We start from the raw sequence: 13372 nt of genomic DNA, 5'->3' as shown, positions 1-13372 counted from the left end.
GTGTCTAAAAGGCGGCTCGACATGAAACAACAGGGAGTGACGTCACCAAACTCGTGGAGCGCCGCGTTAACGTTAGCTAACTCAACGGCTTGGGGCAGTGCGTGAACCACGCAGCTCGGTCGGGCGGCAGAAGGCGAGCAAATGCGCTGAAGTGGCGTTGCGGGCTGGGGGACTAGAACTATAGAACTAGCTGCTAAGCGCCGTCCCGTCCGCGCCCTCGCCCTCTGCGCTGCCTTAATGGAGTCCTTTCAATTAGCAGCATATTGCGGGGCTAAGCGGCCGGCACGCGCCGCAGATGGCCCCAGCTTTTTATGGCCTTCTCTCACCGCAGCGCACTTTCACACCGCCAGCAGAGAGCTCCCTGATGGTGGGACAACACAACTGCTGACGGTAAACTCCGCTCTAAGTGCCGAAGCAAGGTCACGGGAGACTCGCGCGCGCTTTAGTCGTTTCGGATTTCCAGATCCAAGTCGCAGTTATATAAGAACTTTAATAAAACCTCTAGTATCTGTGGTGGTTCAGTATGACTGGAAGAGGACGGAGGTCGCTCTACATCTACACCTACATCTACATGGATACTCTGCAAATCACATTTAAGTGCCTGGCAGACGGTTCATCGAACCACCTTCACAATTCTCTATTCTTCCAATCTCGTATAGCGCGCGGAAAGAACGAACACCTATATCTTTCCGTATGAGCTCTGATTTCCCTTATTTTATCGTGGTGATCGTTTCTCTCTATGTAGGTCGCTATCAACAAAATATTTTCGCATTCGAAGGAGAAAGTTTGTGATTGGAATGTCGTGAAAAGATTCCGTCGTAACGAAAAAAGCCTTTCTTTTAATGATGTCCAGCCCAAATCCTGTATCATTTCTGTGACACTCTCTCCCATATTTCGTGATAGTACAAAACGTGCTACCCTTCTTTGTACTTTTTCAATGTACTCCGTCAGTCCCACATCGCGCAGTAGTATTCTAAAAGAGGACAGACAAGCATAGTGTAGGCAGTCTCCTTAGTAGATCTGTTTTATTTTCGAAGTGTCCTGCCAATAAAACACAGTCTTTGGTTAGCCTTCCCCACAACATTTTCTATGTTTCCTTCCAATTTTAGTTGTTCGTAATTTTAATACCTAGGTATTTAGTTGGATTTACGGATTTTAAACTCGACTGATTGATCATGTAAACGAAGTTTAACGAATTCCTTTTAGCACTCATGTGGATGACCTCACACTTTTCGTTATTAAGGGTCAACTACCAATTTTCGCACCATTCAGATATCTTTTCTAAAGCCTCTTTCAATTTGTTTTGATATTCTGATGACTTTATTAGTCAATAAACGACAGCGTCATCTGCAAACAACCGAAGACGGCTGCTCAGATTGTCTCCCAAATCGTTTATATAGATAAGGAACAGCAAAGGGCCTATAACACTACCTTGGGGGACTCCAGAAATTATTTCTGTTTTGCTCGATGACTTTCCGTCAATTACTACGAACTGTGACCTCTCTGACAGGAAATCGCAGATCCAGTCACATAACTGAGACGATATTCCATAAGCACGCAATTATACTACGAGCCGCTTGTGTGGTACAGTGTCAAAAGCCTTCCGGAAATCCAGGAACACTAGACAGACGTTGTGTGTCACGGACAATATGACTTTTAAAACTCCGGTAATCTTACGCTTGAAGATCAGTCAGTCGGCGCATTGTTTCCTCACACACGCGTCTTAAGAAATCTTCACGACGAGGAAGTCAGAGAAAGTAGAGTGCATACAGAGTCTTATTGACAATCGTTCTTAACGCGCATCATTCGAGAAATCAACAGGAAAGGAGGGATCTTAGACAGGCACTAGAAGCAATCTCTGGCGCACACCTTAAGGTGGCTTCCTGAATATATATGTAGGCACAGAAACTCAAACAGTTAGCTCTGATTCAGAAAACACTACCCGTATGTAACAGCTGTGGCCGAGCGGTTCTAGGCGCTTCAGTCCGGAACCACGCTTGTGCTACGATCGCAGGTTCGAATCCTGCCTCGGACATTGATGTGTACGATGTCCTTAGGTTATTTAGGTAGTTCTAAGTCTAGGCGACTGATGACGTCAGACGTTGAGTCCCATAGTGATTAGAGTGATTTGAACCATTTCGTGTATAACAAAACTCACTTTTCTCAAACGCTACATGTTGCATATACACTATATGATCAAAAGTATCGGGACACCCCAGCGTGATGCGGAATTGATCACTGCATGTCACGTGAGACGGATGCGCCAGGATAAAAGAAGGCGAGGAGTATAACGCTGTCAGTAGGTAAGCAGTAACAGCAAGGTTGGTCGGTCAAGAGAGATAGAGGATTTGGAACGTGTAGAAGTCACTCGATGTCACCTGAGTAAAAAATCCATCAGGGACATTTGAACCCTTCTAAAATCTTGGACTGGATGTTTGTGTTGCCCCAATCATCATCATTCGTGACAGTGGCTCGAGTGGTCTGTGTAAAAATTGGGACTTTGTACGGGCGCTGATGACCGCGCAGTAGAGTGCCATATATACCAAACATCATCATAATCAACCCTTCTAAATCAACTCAAATCGACTATTGGTGAGACCTCATGTACTGACGGACATGGATCGTCGAGCATTGTGGAGAGTGGTTGTAAGCAGGAGATCAGCGGAAGGATCCACTCGTCAGTTTCAGATTGCTACCAGCAGTCCAGCTACCAAAATGACTGTTCGTAGGTAACTAAAAAGAATGGGGGGGGGGGGGGGTAATGGTCGAGAAGCTTCTCATCAATGCAGTCAATGCTAAGCGACGTTTGACGTGATGTAGAGCCACTGGAAGGAGTTAGAGCTTATTTCCACTTGGAGTACTGAAAGGCAAACAATGAATACAAACACCGTCTGAACAGGCCTTGAAGCCCCAAGGGTTCCGACCGGCCGCCGTGTCATCCTCAGGCCTTAGATGCCCTCGGAGGCAGATGCAGTAGGGCATGTCGTCAGCACACCGCTCTGCCGGCCGTTCTCAGTTTTCGTGAAGGGTGCCACTACTTCTGAATGAAGTAGTTCCTCAATTTGCCTTACAAGTGTTGTGTGCACCCCGCTTGTCAACAGCACTCGGCAGACCCGGACAGTGTTCTGTGCAAGTGCTAGCTAAGCCCTACAATACTTAACTTCAAAGATTTGACGGGAACCGGTGTTACTATTGCGGTAAGGCCGTTGGCACAGTACTGAAAGGCAGCTCTATAAATGTGGAGAAACTCAAGATAATGCGATAAACAAAACTAAGACAATGGGAATACTCGCTTAAAAGATTGTTGGTTAACTCCTAGAGGATGGCACAGTCCCGAAGCCAATAGAGGTAAAGCTACGAAACAATATGAAACTTACTGAATACGAGACATTAGTAGGAGGGAAGGCCTATAGAAGATTTAGATATGTTGAGAGGGTTCTGGCACAGTGCAGAGTGTAAAACGCCTACAGAACGCTAGTGACTGTTCCAGTATTTAGGTCATATCAAACAGACCTGACAGGATATATCTAAAGAATTCAGCGATGTGCTGCTACTATCGTAACAGGTCTCTAAAGTCTTTAGAAAAGTGTAACGGAGATGCTTGGAGAACTTAAATTGGAATCTTCGGAATACAGATGTTGTAAATTGGTGCTTGAAGTGCACTCTGAGACAGTTCTGCTGCCTACATCGTTTATCTCGGGCAGGGATCGCGATAATAAGATAACACTGATCAAGACGCATGCTTTCAGTTTTTCGAGGTGCAGTGTGCGAATATTACAGAAAGAAGACTGACATCTACGAGGGCGTGCTGAAAACTAGCGCTTCCGAATTCTTTATGTGAAAACTCTTAAATCTTTATAAATAAAACGAACTTTATTAACAATCTAAATATTAATTTTTCGTGTCTACATATTTATTTCTCACTGTAGTCTCCATGGCAACGAACACATTTCTCCCAACGACAGACCAGTTTGTTCATACCGTCACTGTAGAATGTTTCACATTGTTGACGGAGCCACAGCCTCATCTCTGTTTGCACAGCTTCATCGCCATCAAGGTGAAGTCCTCTAAGGTGTTCTTTAAGTTTTGGAAACAGATGAAAATCGGATGGGGCCAAGTCGGGACTGTACCGAGAATGATCGACTACAGTGAACCCAAGATGTCGAATTGTGAAAGATGTCGCAGCGATCGTGTGTGGTCTGGCATTATCATGCTGAAATAGATGGTGCTCTATGTGTGGACGAACTCTGTGAATTCGAAACTCGATTATAAGCACGCTGTTTCTCGCGCACCGACATATTTACGTTTACACTGACATGTTACAAGCTACAATTCGGAGCCCTCTAGTGGCAGAAGGGTGTTAATATACGTGTAGAATGTTAATAACGTTTGTTTTATTTAAGAAGCTTTAAGAGTTGTCGCATAAAATGGCATTTCTTTTCAGCACACCCGCGTGTATTACAGATTACCCTCCGCTGCGGACTGTGCAGTAACTTGCGGAATACATATGCGGAGATAGACTCAGAGGCATTTGCCTCCATCTCTGACAAGGCATAAAGTCTAACTTTCCTTCTATTAATAGTAGGAACTTCTTCTGTTCCCTGGCTGCTAGAAAGAACAGTTAAATGTAATCACATCAGAGGCACGGAAAACAAATACTAGGATTATTTATGTGAGATAGGAAAGTTGAACGCCCTGCTCGGTAGGCGGAGCACTAGCTATTTTGTATAATATAATATTTAGGACCGAAGTCGGCAATGGCCTTGTTTAAGGACCAATTACCCATTAACCTGAACACATTCTGGGAAAAACGGAAAACATAATTTAGAATGGCTGGTTGTTGATTTGAACCTCGCTGCGGCCGAACAATGTCGTAACTACTGCATCACTTTGTTCCGTAACGTGAAACAATATTGTAGGTAGTATCAAGAACAGGAGCGTGATTTTGCTGCTTGTAAGTCATATATGGGAAGAGGAAGCTGGAGACCACCGAAACGCGTGCATTCAGACAGTCGCTAGGAAAATACAGAAAAGAGAAAGTATGTAACGAAGAGGTTCGATAACGAATGGATGTAGGAGGGTCGCTAACAACTGACATCGAACAGAAACAGTTGGTATGGTGTGGTCATGTACAACGGATGGATGAATCCACGTTACCTAAGAATACTGAGCCGTGGATACCACCCAACTGCAGAAAACGTGGATATAAAAAGTTATTTCCATATGCTTTCAAGCTCAGTGGCGGAGGGGAGTCTGAGTTGAAGCTTTGGAAATGTTTATGTGCTTCTGAGGAGAAGTTGTGACGTATGAGGAGTCATTGAAAGACTGGGAATATAATTCGTGATAGCTGCAGAGCTGCAACTATCACTGGTATCAGACGTAAAAGTCGGCTGAGACGATTCGTGGAGGCCAAAAGGTGTTACATTCTGGGAAATGTTTTTGCGGCATTCTTTAGGACCATTAATATATGCAGGGACTACTGTCGAGCAATCGGATAAAAAATTCGTGCTTGGATATCACGTTCACGCGTGCACTGTGAGTGTCTTTTCTAAGAAGAGCAGGATCCTTCAGTAAGATAATACGCCTCAAGTTGCTACTAGAGATGCCGACGGGTGTTTCGGACAGTACGGTCAAAAGACTTCATACTACTTCTGTGACCCAGCTGAACGACTATAGGAACGTGTCGGTCATCGTTTTCGATGCGTGAATACTCGAACATACATCGGTCAACAGCGGTGGAAAACACTGCAGGAAGCATTCCATGGCTCCAGATAGCCCTGGGATCCTATCGTCAACAAAACCCGACACTGTCAGTTTATCTAGCTTTTGTGTGTGCTACAAAGGAACTCTGCTCCGGATACTTCCAAAATTGTCGTAATATCGTGACTTGACAACTAGTTGTCAACATAAATCTTAGATTTTGTTTGTGGACAGAAGAAAGGGAAACAATTCAGAGAAGCCGCCTTAAGAAGGAAGATAGAATTTTAATGTTCTCTCGGTGACGAGGTCATTAGAGATGGAGCAAAAGCTGGACTGAGTAAGAATAAAGAATGAAATCGTTCATGACATTTTCAATGTAATCATCCTCGCATTTGCCATGAGCGGTTTAGGGGAACCAAGGAAAACTTAAATCTGGATGGCCGGATGGGATACTGAACACGCGTTCTGCCAAATGCAAGTCTGGTGTCTTAAGAACTACGCACCTCATGCGATCAGAATCACTTTAATACCTGCACAGTTGAGAGTGCAGAAGTTTCTCAGAATCTGCCTCTAGGTGACTGGCTCTTTGATAACTTATTGAGGCTAGGTGTCGGACTAGAGTCGTTCTTCTGCACGTTCCGATCTATGGGAGCAGTCGGCACTCAGTAATTCACGGCGAGTCTGCCGAGTTGTACATTCGCAATGCAGAAGAGATGAAATAGCTCCGTATGCGTTAGTGGGAAACGCAGCTGCTGTTAATGTAGATGTTGATCTTTCTTACACTCTGAAGGTGTTTAATTTTTCCTGTCAAGCTATAATGTTGCGCAAATATTTTCACAATCCTACTAAAGTTGTCGAGTAGGCGCGCTGCCAGCAGCCATTACTTTGCGTCGGTAGGAGGTGACGCGTGCAAATATGACACTAAACAAGCATTCCTGGTGCTGCCTACGCAGTTCATCTCCGAAAAATAACGTAATTATTAGCATATTTAGTTGGAAGGATGTCTCACTTCTGCACTCTCGATAGTGAAACACGTTTTTTCCTGTTCTATGAGTGGGATGAATCACTGCCGGCAAGCGTCTGAATAAGCCTCGAATTTTTCTGATTTTATTGTGATGGTCATATCGCGAGATATGAAATAATATGTTGCTTGACTCTTCCTAGACGCGGAAGCTTACTAATAAGCCTGTCCGAAGTGCACAACGTGACAAACCGGGATAGTCGCGCGCGTTACTACACCTCTTTCGGGATTCGGGGAGACGTGCCGGACTCCGACCAATGCCACCGTGCGGATTAACGATGAGGGCCGCTATGTCGGCCAGTCTAGATGTGCTTTTTAGGAGGTTTCCCAAGTCTGCTTAGGTGAATACCGGGTTGGTACCATGTCCCACCTCAGTTACACGATTCACAAAATATCTCCATAACATTCTCACACTTTCACACGGGATAACACTACACGCTAATAGATAGGGTACACAAATTTCTGTCCCGAGGGGAGGTGGTGGCGACAGATAGGGCATCCGGCCACTCTCTACCACTAACACTGCCAGATCAAGATTGACATGCCGACTCCCTGAAGATACGGGTTAGCCGACCGCGGTGGCCAAGTGGTTCTAGGCGCTGGAGTCCGGAACCGCGCGACTGCTACGGACGCAGCTCCGAATCCTGCCTCGGGCATGGATGTGTGAGATGTCCTTAGGTTAGTTAGGTTTAAGTAGTTCTAAGTTCTAGGGCACTGATGACCTCAGATGTTAAGTCCCATAGTGCTCAGAGCAATTTGAACCATTCAAGATACGGGTTAAAACCAGGAAAAGTGCAACTTTCGTCATCGAAGCGGGAAAGTCGACCGACAAATATGCATGAGACATAATACCTCAACTAATATTGAGAACAGAATTAAAAAGTTCGGGGGTATTACTTTACACATATCGATGTAAATTATAATGACAGTGCATTACGACTGTTGTGTTGACTCACTGTCCAGAGAAATAAAACCCTAGACAGAAAAAAATGCAGCACCACCGAAATATCCCCAGTAAAGCAACAAATATATGCCACACATGCGTTTTCTGAAAACAAATAAACGATTTAAAAGTAAGAAAAATACATCCATACTTTTTCCAAACAAAGTATATTTTATGGGAACCTAACCATTTTCAGCCGGCCGCGGTGGTCTCGCGGTTCTAGGCGCGCAGTCAGGAACCGTACGACTGCTACGGTCGCAGGTTCGAATCCTGCGTCGGGCATGGATGTGTGTGATGTCCTTAGGTTAGTTAGGTTGAAGTAGTTCTAAGTTCTAGGGGACTAATGACCACAGCAGTTTAGTCCCATAGTGCTCAGAGCCATTTGAACCTAACCATTTTCTCTTTCCATCAGACTTCAAACTGCGCAATCACCAACGTCTTAAAACTACTTTTAGGTCAATTATCAAGTGACCTTAACTCTCAAATTAGCCTTGGAGAAGTCTATATGTGAGAACTAGTGAATGAGTTTCAAAAGTTTGCGTATGGAGTTGTCGCGTTGACACATACACCATAGAATGTGTTGAAATAAGGATGTAAATTAGAGCTCTACAACTTCCTAGGCGTAGTAGTTGCTGGTAAGTTCAAAAAATGGTTCAAATTGCCCTGAGCACTATGGGACTTAACTTCTGAGGTCATCAGTCCCCTAGAACTTAGAACTAGTTAAACCTAACTAACCTAAGGACAACACACACATCCATGCCCGAGGCAGGATTCGAACCTGCGACAGTAGCGGTCGCGCGGTTGCAGATTGAAGCGCCTAGAACCGCTCGGCCACTCCGGCCGGCTTGCTGTTAAGTCTCTGGCAGTTATTCTAATTATTACGATTTTTGATAGTCAGTGCACACCACACCATCACGACTTTCATTCGTTGTTAAGACCCGAAGTGCAATTAGAATGTAGAAGACACACTTTGTACAAAACTTTAACCAAAAGTAAGTAAGTCATATATGACGACATTTTCTGAAACAGACTTTCACGGCGTATTCGTGGATTTTCTGTAACAAAACACTTCGTTTTTTTAGAGCGATAGTAAAGCAGATTGTTCGAGTTCTACTTCATAAACAATGATGATGATACGAGAAAAAAGAGGAGATTAGTGTTAAAAGTCCCATCGACGACAATGTTATTAGAGGTAGATCATATTCTCGTACTGTGGAAAGATGGTAAAGCGAGTCGACCCTTCCTAAAGGCGTATACCGACATTTGCGACAAGCGATTTAGGAAAATCACGGAGAACCCAATGCTAGGACAGACGGGGATTTGAACCACCGTGCTCCCGAATGTGCTTCCAGCGTCTGACCAATGCACCACCTTAGTCAGTTTGATATTAGAAAGAGCCATGAGCTTTCATAGACGTGAACAACTGTGCAAATTTCCGGTACTGTAGTCAGTCACTTCTATTTAAACAATGCCATCGTTTTCCTTCATCACGCAATCCACCAGTGCAAGTCCCAAAAACATGCCGAACTGAAGTCTGTAATGATACAGACGTCGGTATATTTCCTACATATCGAATCTTGCCCTGACCCGTCTCTGCCGTTGCAGCCCACAGGTGGCGCGGAATGCCCCATCATCAGAGTGTAGGAGCCTCTCGACTAGGCGCGCCCTAGTTGGTCTGACGAAGTCTGCTGAGTTAGCCGCAGGCGAGCGTGGTGTACACAGTCACGAATCGGAGTGCGGAAAGTTTGCACGAACACTAATAACTGTTGATCACGTTAGTTTTGGATGAAATAATACACTGCAACATACGACCCGCCAGCGTAGCCGAGAGCGCTAATGCGCTACTTCCAGGGCTCGGGTAGGCGGGCCGGCCACGGATCAAATCCGCCCGGCAGATTAATGACGAAGGCCGGTGTGCCGGCCAGCCTAGATGTAGTTTTTAGGCGGTTTTCTACATACCTCTAGGTGAATACTGGGATGGTCCCCACGTCCCGCCTGAGTTACACGACTCGCAGACATTTGAAACACGTTCGCATTATTTCATGATTTACACTAGACGCAGACAGCTGGGGCACAATGTTTCCGTCCCTGGGGTGGCGGCAGGAAGGGCATCCGGTCACCCCTTGAAACTGACCCTGCCAATACTGCGGGATAAAGACACAAGTAAAAGAAGAAGAACAGGCTAAAACATTTACGGCGACTGGAAACGCGTAAATGCTACTGCGACCGCTACGGTCGCAGGCTCGAATCCTGCCTCGGGCATGAATGTATGTGATGTCCTTAGGGTAGTTACGTTTAAGTAGTTCTAAGTTCTAGGGAACTGATGACCTCAGGTGTTAAGTCCCATAGTGCTCAGAGCCAAATGCTACTGCAATGTAAACAACACCATAAGGCCTTTCCTATGAATTTGAAGTATAATAATTAACAGGAACTGTTCTGATTGCAAAAGACTATTCTCATCATGTTTTTGTTTGTTACTGACTTAATTACATAGAGAAGTAAGAGTAGGAGTTTTATAGGGAACATGTCACTGTGGCATACGGCAAGGAACTTTATTACCGTGATATGTGTACCTTCACAGTAACGATTTCTACCAATTCTGTCAAGATCAAGGGTCCGATGACAAACCAATGCGACAGAAAACTATAGAACACAGGATTCAAGAAGCAATATTAATCTAAAACCGTTGTGGCGCTTACGTCTTATTTACAGTGCAACAGGAAAAGCTTACAGTTGTTGCGCAATTCATAGCTCAGGCTCGACATCGCTTTACAGTTGTGCAGCTGTTAGCCTATCAGTACTCCCGATTAACTCGAGGAAAGGAATAAAATCTGTAAGCCTAGTAAAATTACGTTTTGTAGTCTATGCTATTTTGTCGAAAACTGACATTTTGAGGTCGTGGCTGTATACAAAATGCAGGTTTATTCTTACAAAGAAGAAAACAGCAACCAGTCACTATTGTAAATGCTATTTATTTACAAAAATGTCACCGTTACCGGTTCAGAACCAGCACGTTAGTCTTCAGACGGCTTTTCATGTATAAATACACATTCTTTTATGTTTACCTAAGTTCCTGTTCTTTATTACCCCTTGTAGTGAAGGTTTCTAGGTGTGGTGGTGCCCTATAGCAAAAAACGATGTTAGAAACGATATATTTGAATGCAACCATTTGACAGAATACATTGACAACCAATATTAAGGTAAAGTTATTGTAATTATATTTACTTACGTCGAAAATACCGCTTCATTCATTTTGTTTGCCTGTGTGCAGGTTATATAAAGCACTTATTTGCTGCATATATAGCCACATGGTGTAAAGCACCACACACGCGCACCTAAAAGTTTTTGCACATGGGAAACTTATACAGAGATGGCGATATCGCAAATACAAGAGTGTCAAAGAATTTCTCTCACACAGATATTGCAATATTTTACATGATGAGGCAGTGGAATTTTACAAAGTGAAAGCGTTTCATGACATGTAATTTGCATTCAGAGAACATTTATTACATATAACGTGTTTTTGGAATACTGCCTGCGACCAACTTAGAGCACGAAACGGTAAAATTTCCTTCAGAAACCACCCATAATTCTGCAGGACAATGCTCGGGTGCATATGGCGCAAGTTGTGACTGATTTGTTCGATAGATGGGGCTGGGAAGTGCTGTACCATCCACCACACTCCCCGGATTTAAGCCCTCGTGAGTGCACTTGATGCCTAAGATGAAGGAAGCTCCTCATGGCATTCGCTTTAGAACTGTTACAGAGATTCGCTGAGCAATAGGCCGCTCCATTCGTAACTATCAACACAACAGGCGCTTATAAGGGTATTCTACGACTTCCACATCGCTAACAACGGGTTATATACTTTCAATTCCGGCCAGTGTGGCCGAGCGGCTCTAGGTGCTTCAGTCCGGAACCGCGCGACCGCTACGGTCGCAGGTTCGAATCCTGCGTTGGGCATGGATGTGTGTGATGTCCTTAGGTTAGTTAGGTTGAAGTAGTTCTAAGTTCTACTGGACTGATGACCTCAGCTGTTAAGTCCGATATTGCTCAGTGCCAAGAGCCATTTGAACCATTTTTATACTTTCAAGAAGAGTAGAACTTTGAAATATGTGGCTATTTTGTATACGTTGTAAAAAAAACAGTTGCCACTACTATAGCTTCAAACCTCGTATTTCTCATACAACATACCTGTGATACAACATAGCGCACTCCCGAGTGCTGCTGGCTCGCCAAACAGAAGGAGGAGAAAATATTTTTGGTTATTTTAAAGCTCTTTTAAATTTTTTATAATAATATCCTCATCTACATTTCATTTGTTACATATAGGAACGTCTTTTACGTATTATGTCAGTCAACAGAGTGTACTTCCGAGTGCTACAAACTTTACACTACTTAGGATCGCTATGAAATAATTATTTAAAAATTTTTGATAATTGTTCTATAAAATTCTTTTAAAATATTTTAATGTTATTAAATTCGATGTCAGTGATTTATGTTACACTTATCATCATTTATTATGAATTGCTGAGGAAGAGATTTGTATTATAAGTAAATTCTTAAGGATCTTGAAGCTTTATAAACTTATTTTTTAAACCATTTGTAATTTGAACCCATTTTGATCATTATATAATATTTCGCAATAGATTTGAAGATGGTCCAGCGGTTCTAAGGGGCTCAGTCCGGAACCGCGCGACTGCAACGGTCGCAGGTTCGAATCCTGCCTCGGGCATGGATGTGTGTGATGTCCTTAGGTTAGTTAGGTTTAAGTAGTACTAAGTTCTAGGGGACTAATGACCACAGATGTTAAGTCCCATAGTGCTCAGAGCCATTTGAACTTTTTTTTTTTTTTTTTTAATAAGGGCAACTGGCCCGACAACAGTCATATGGGAATAAAGGCAAGGGATCTGGAGACTTATTCGGGGACACTTTTTTATGAGTAACGATTGCAGTAACTCCATCAAGACGAGTATGTACAATTTTGATAAAAATTAAAACTTTACGATTATCCCCGTGTAATACCAATGGGACTGTAATTACATGATATGCCTTTATGTTAGTTTGCCGAGGGTGTAAAGCATGTGCCAGTTTGCGAGGCGGTGGCGGCGGCTGAGCGAGTGCGTGTGTGTTGGTGTGCGTAGGATGCGGCGGGCCGCAGCACGCACTGCTGGGGAAGACGCGCCGGCCGCGCACCGCCTTCACGTCGCAGCAGCTGCTGGAGCTGGAGAAGCAGTTCCGCCAGAACAAGTACCTGTCCAGGCCGAAGCGCTTCGAGGTCGCGACCAACCTCATGCTCACCGAGACGCAGGTCAGTCCACTCACCAGCCTGCCTCAGCACACAGAGCATCGATTATCCGAAACAAATGGATGTGGGGTGTACTGATGTTAGATTATTAGGAAAACCCATCACTTCAATCATAGGAATATAAAACGAAGAAACACTGAACCAAACATACATATGTCTTACAAATAACAAAGTCAACTGACTACACAGTCCTGCTCGAAAAGTTCAGTTTGGCTTTTAAATCAGGGCTTCAGCTTACATTACAAATGTAATGTATTGCGAATACATAGAAAGAAGGATCCTTTATTGTATGATCATATGATAGCGGGACAAACAATGGTAGCAGTTACTTCTGTAAAATATATGGGAGTATGCGTAAGGAACGATTTGAAGTGGAATGATCAAATAAAATTAATTTTTG

At 43.8% G+C, this 13372-nt stretch overlaps 1 protein-coding gene across 1 annotated transcript in view; it reads left to right on the top strand.

Moving 5' to 3' along the window:
* LOC126297925 (motor neuron and pancreas homeobox protein 1-like) overlaps positions 1–13372 on the top strand; it is a 255001-nt gene that overhangs the window by 181764 nt on the left and 59865 nt on the right. Inside the window, exon 2 of the mRNA XM_049989247.1 lies at positions 12809–12975. Within this exon, the coding sequence (XP_049845204.1) occupies positions 12809–12975 (167 nt within the window). The remainder of the gene's footprint in view (positions 1–12808; positions 12976–13372) is intronic.

This window comes from Schistocerca gregaria, chromosome X, assembly GCF_023897955.1.
Source record: "Schistocerca gregaria isolate iqSchGreg1 chromosome X, iqSchGreg1.2, whole genome shotgun sequence".
In the NCBI taxonomy this organism is placed as follows: domain Eukaryota; kingdom Metazoa; phylum Arthropoda; class Insecta; order Orthoptera; family Acrididae; genus Schistocerca; species Schistocerca gregaria.
Note: the sequence above shows the minus strand (reverse complement) of the source record. Positions and strands in the feature narration are given on the sequence as shown.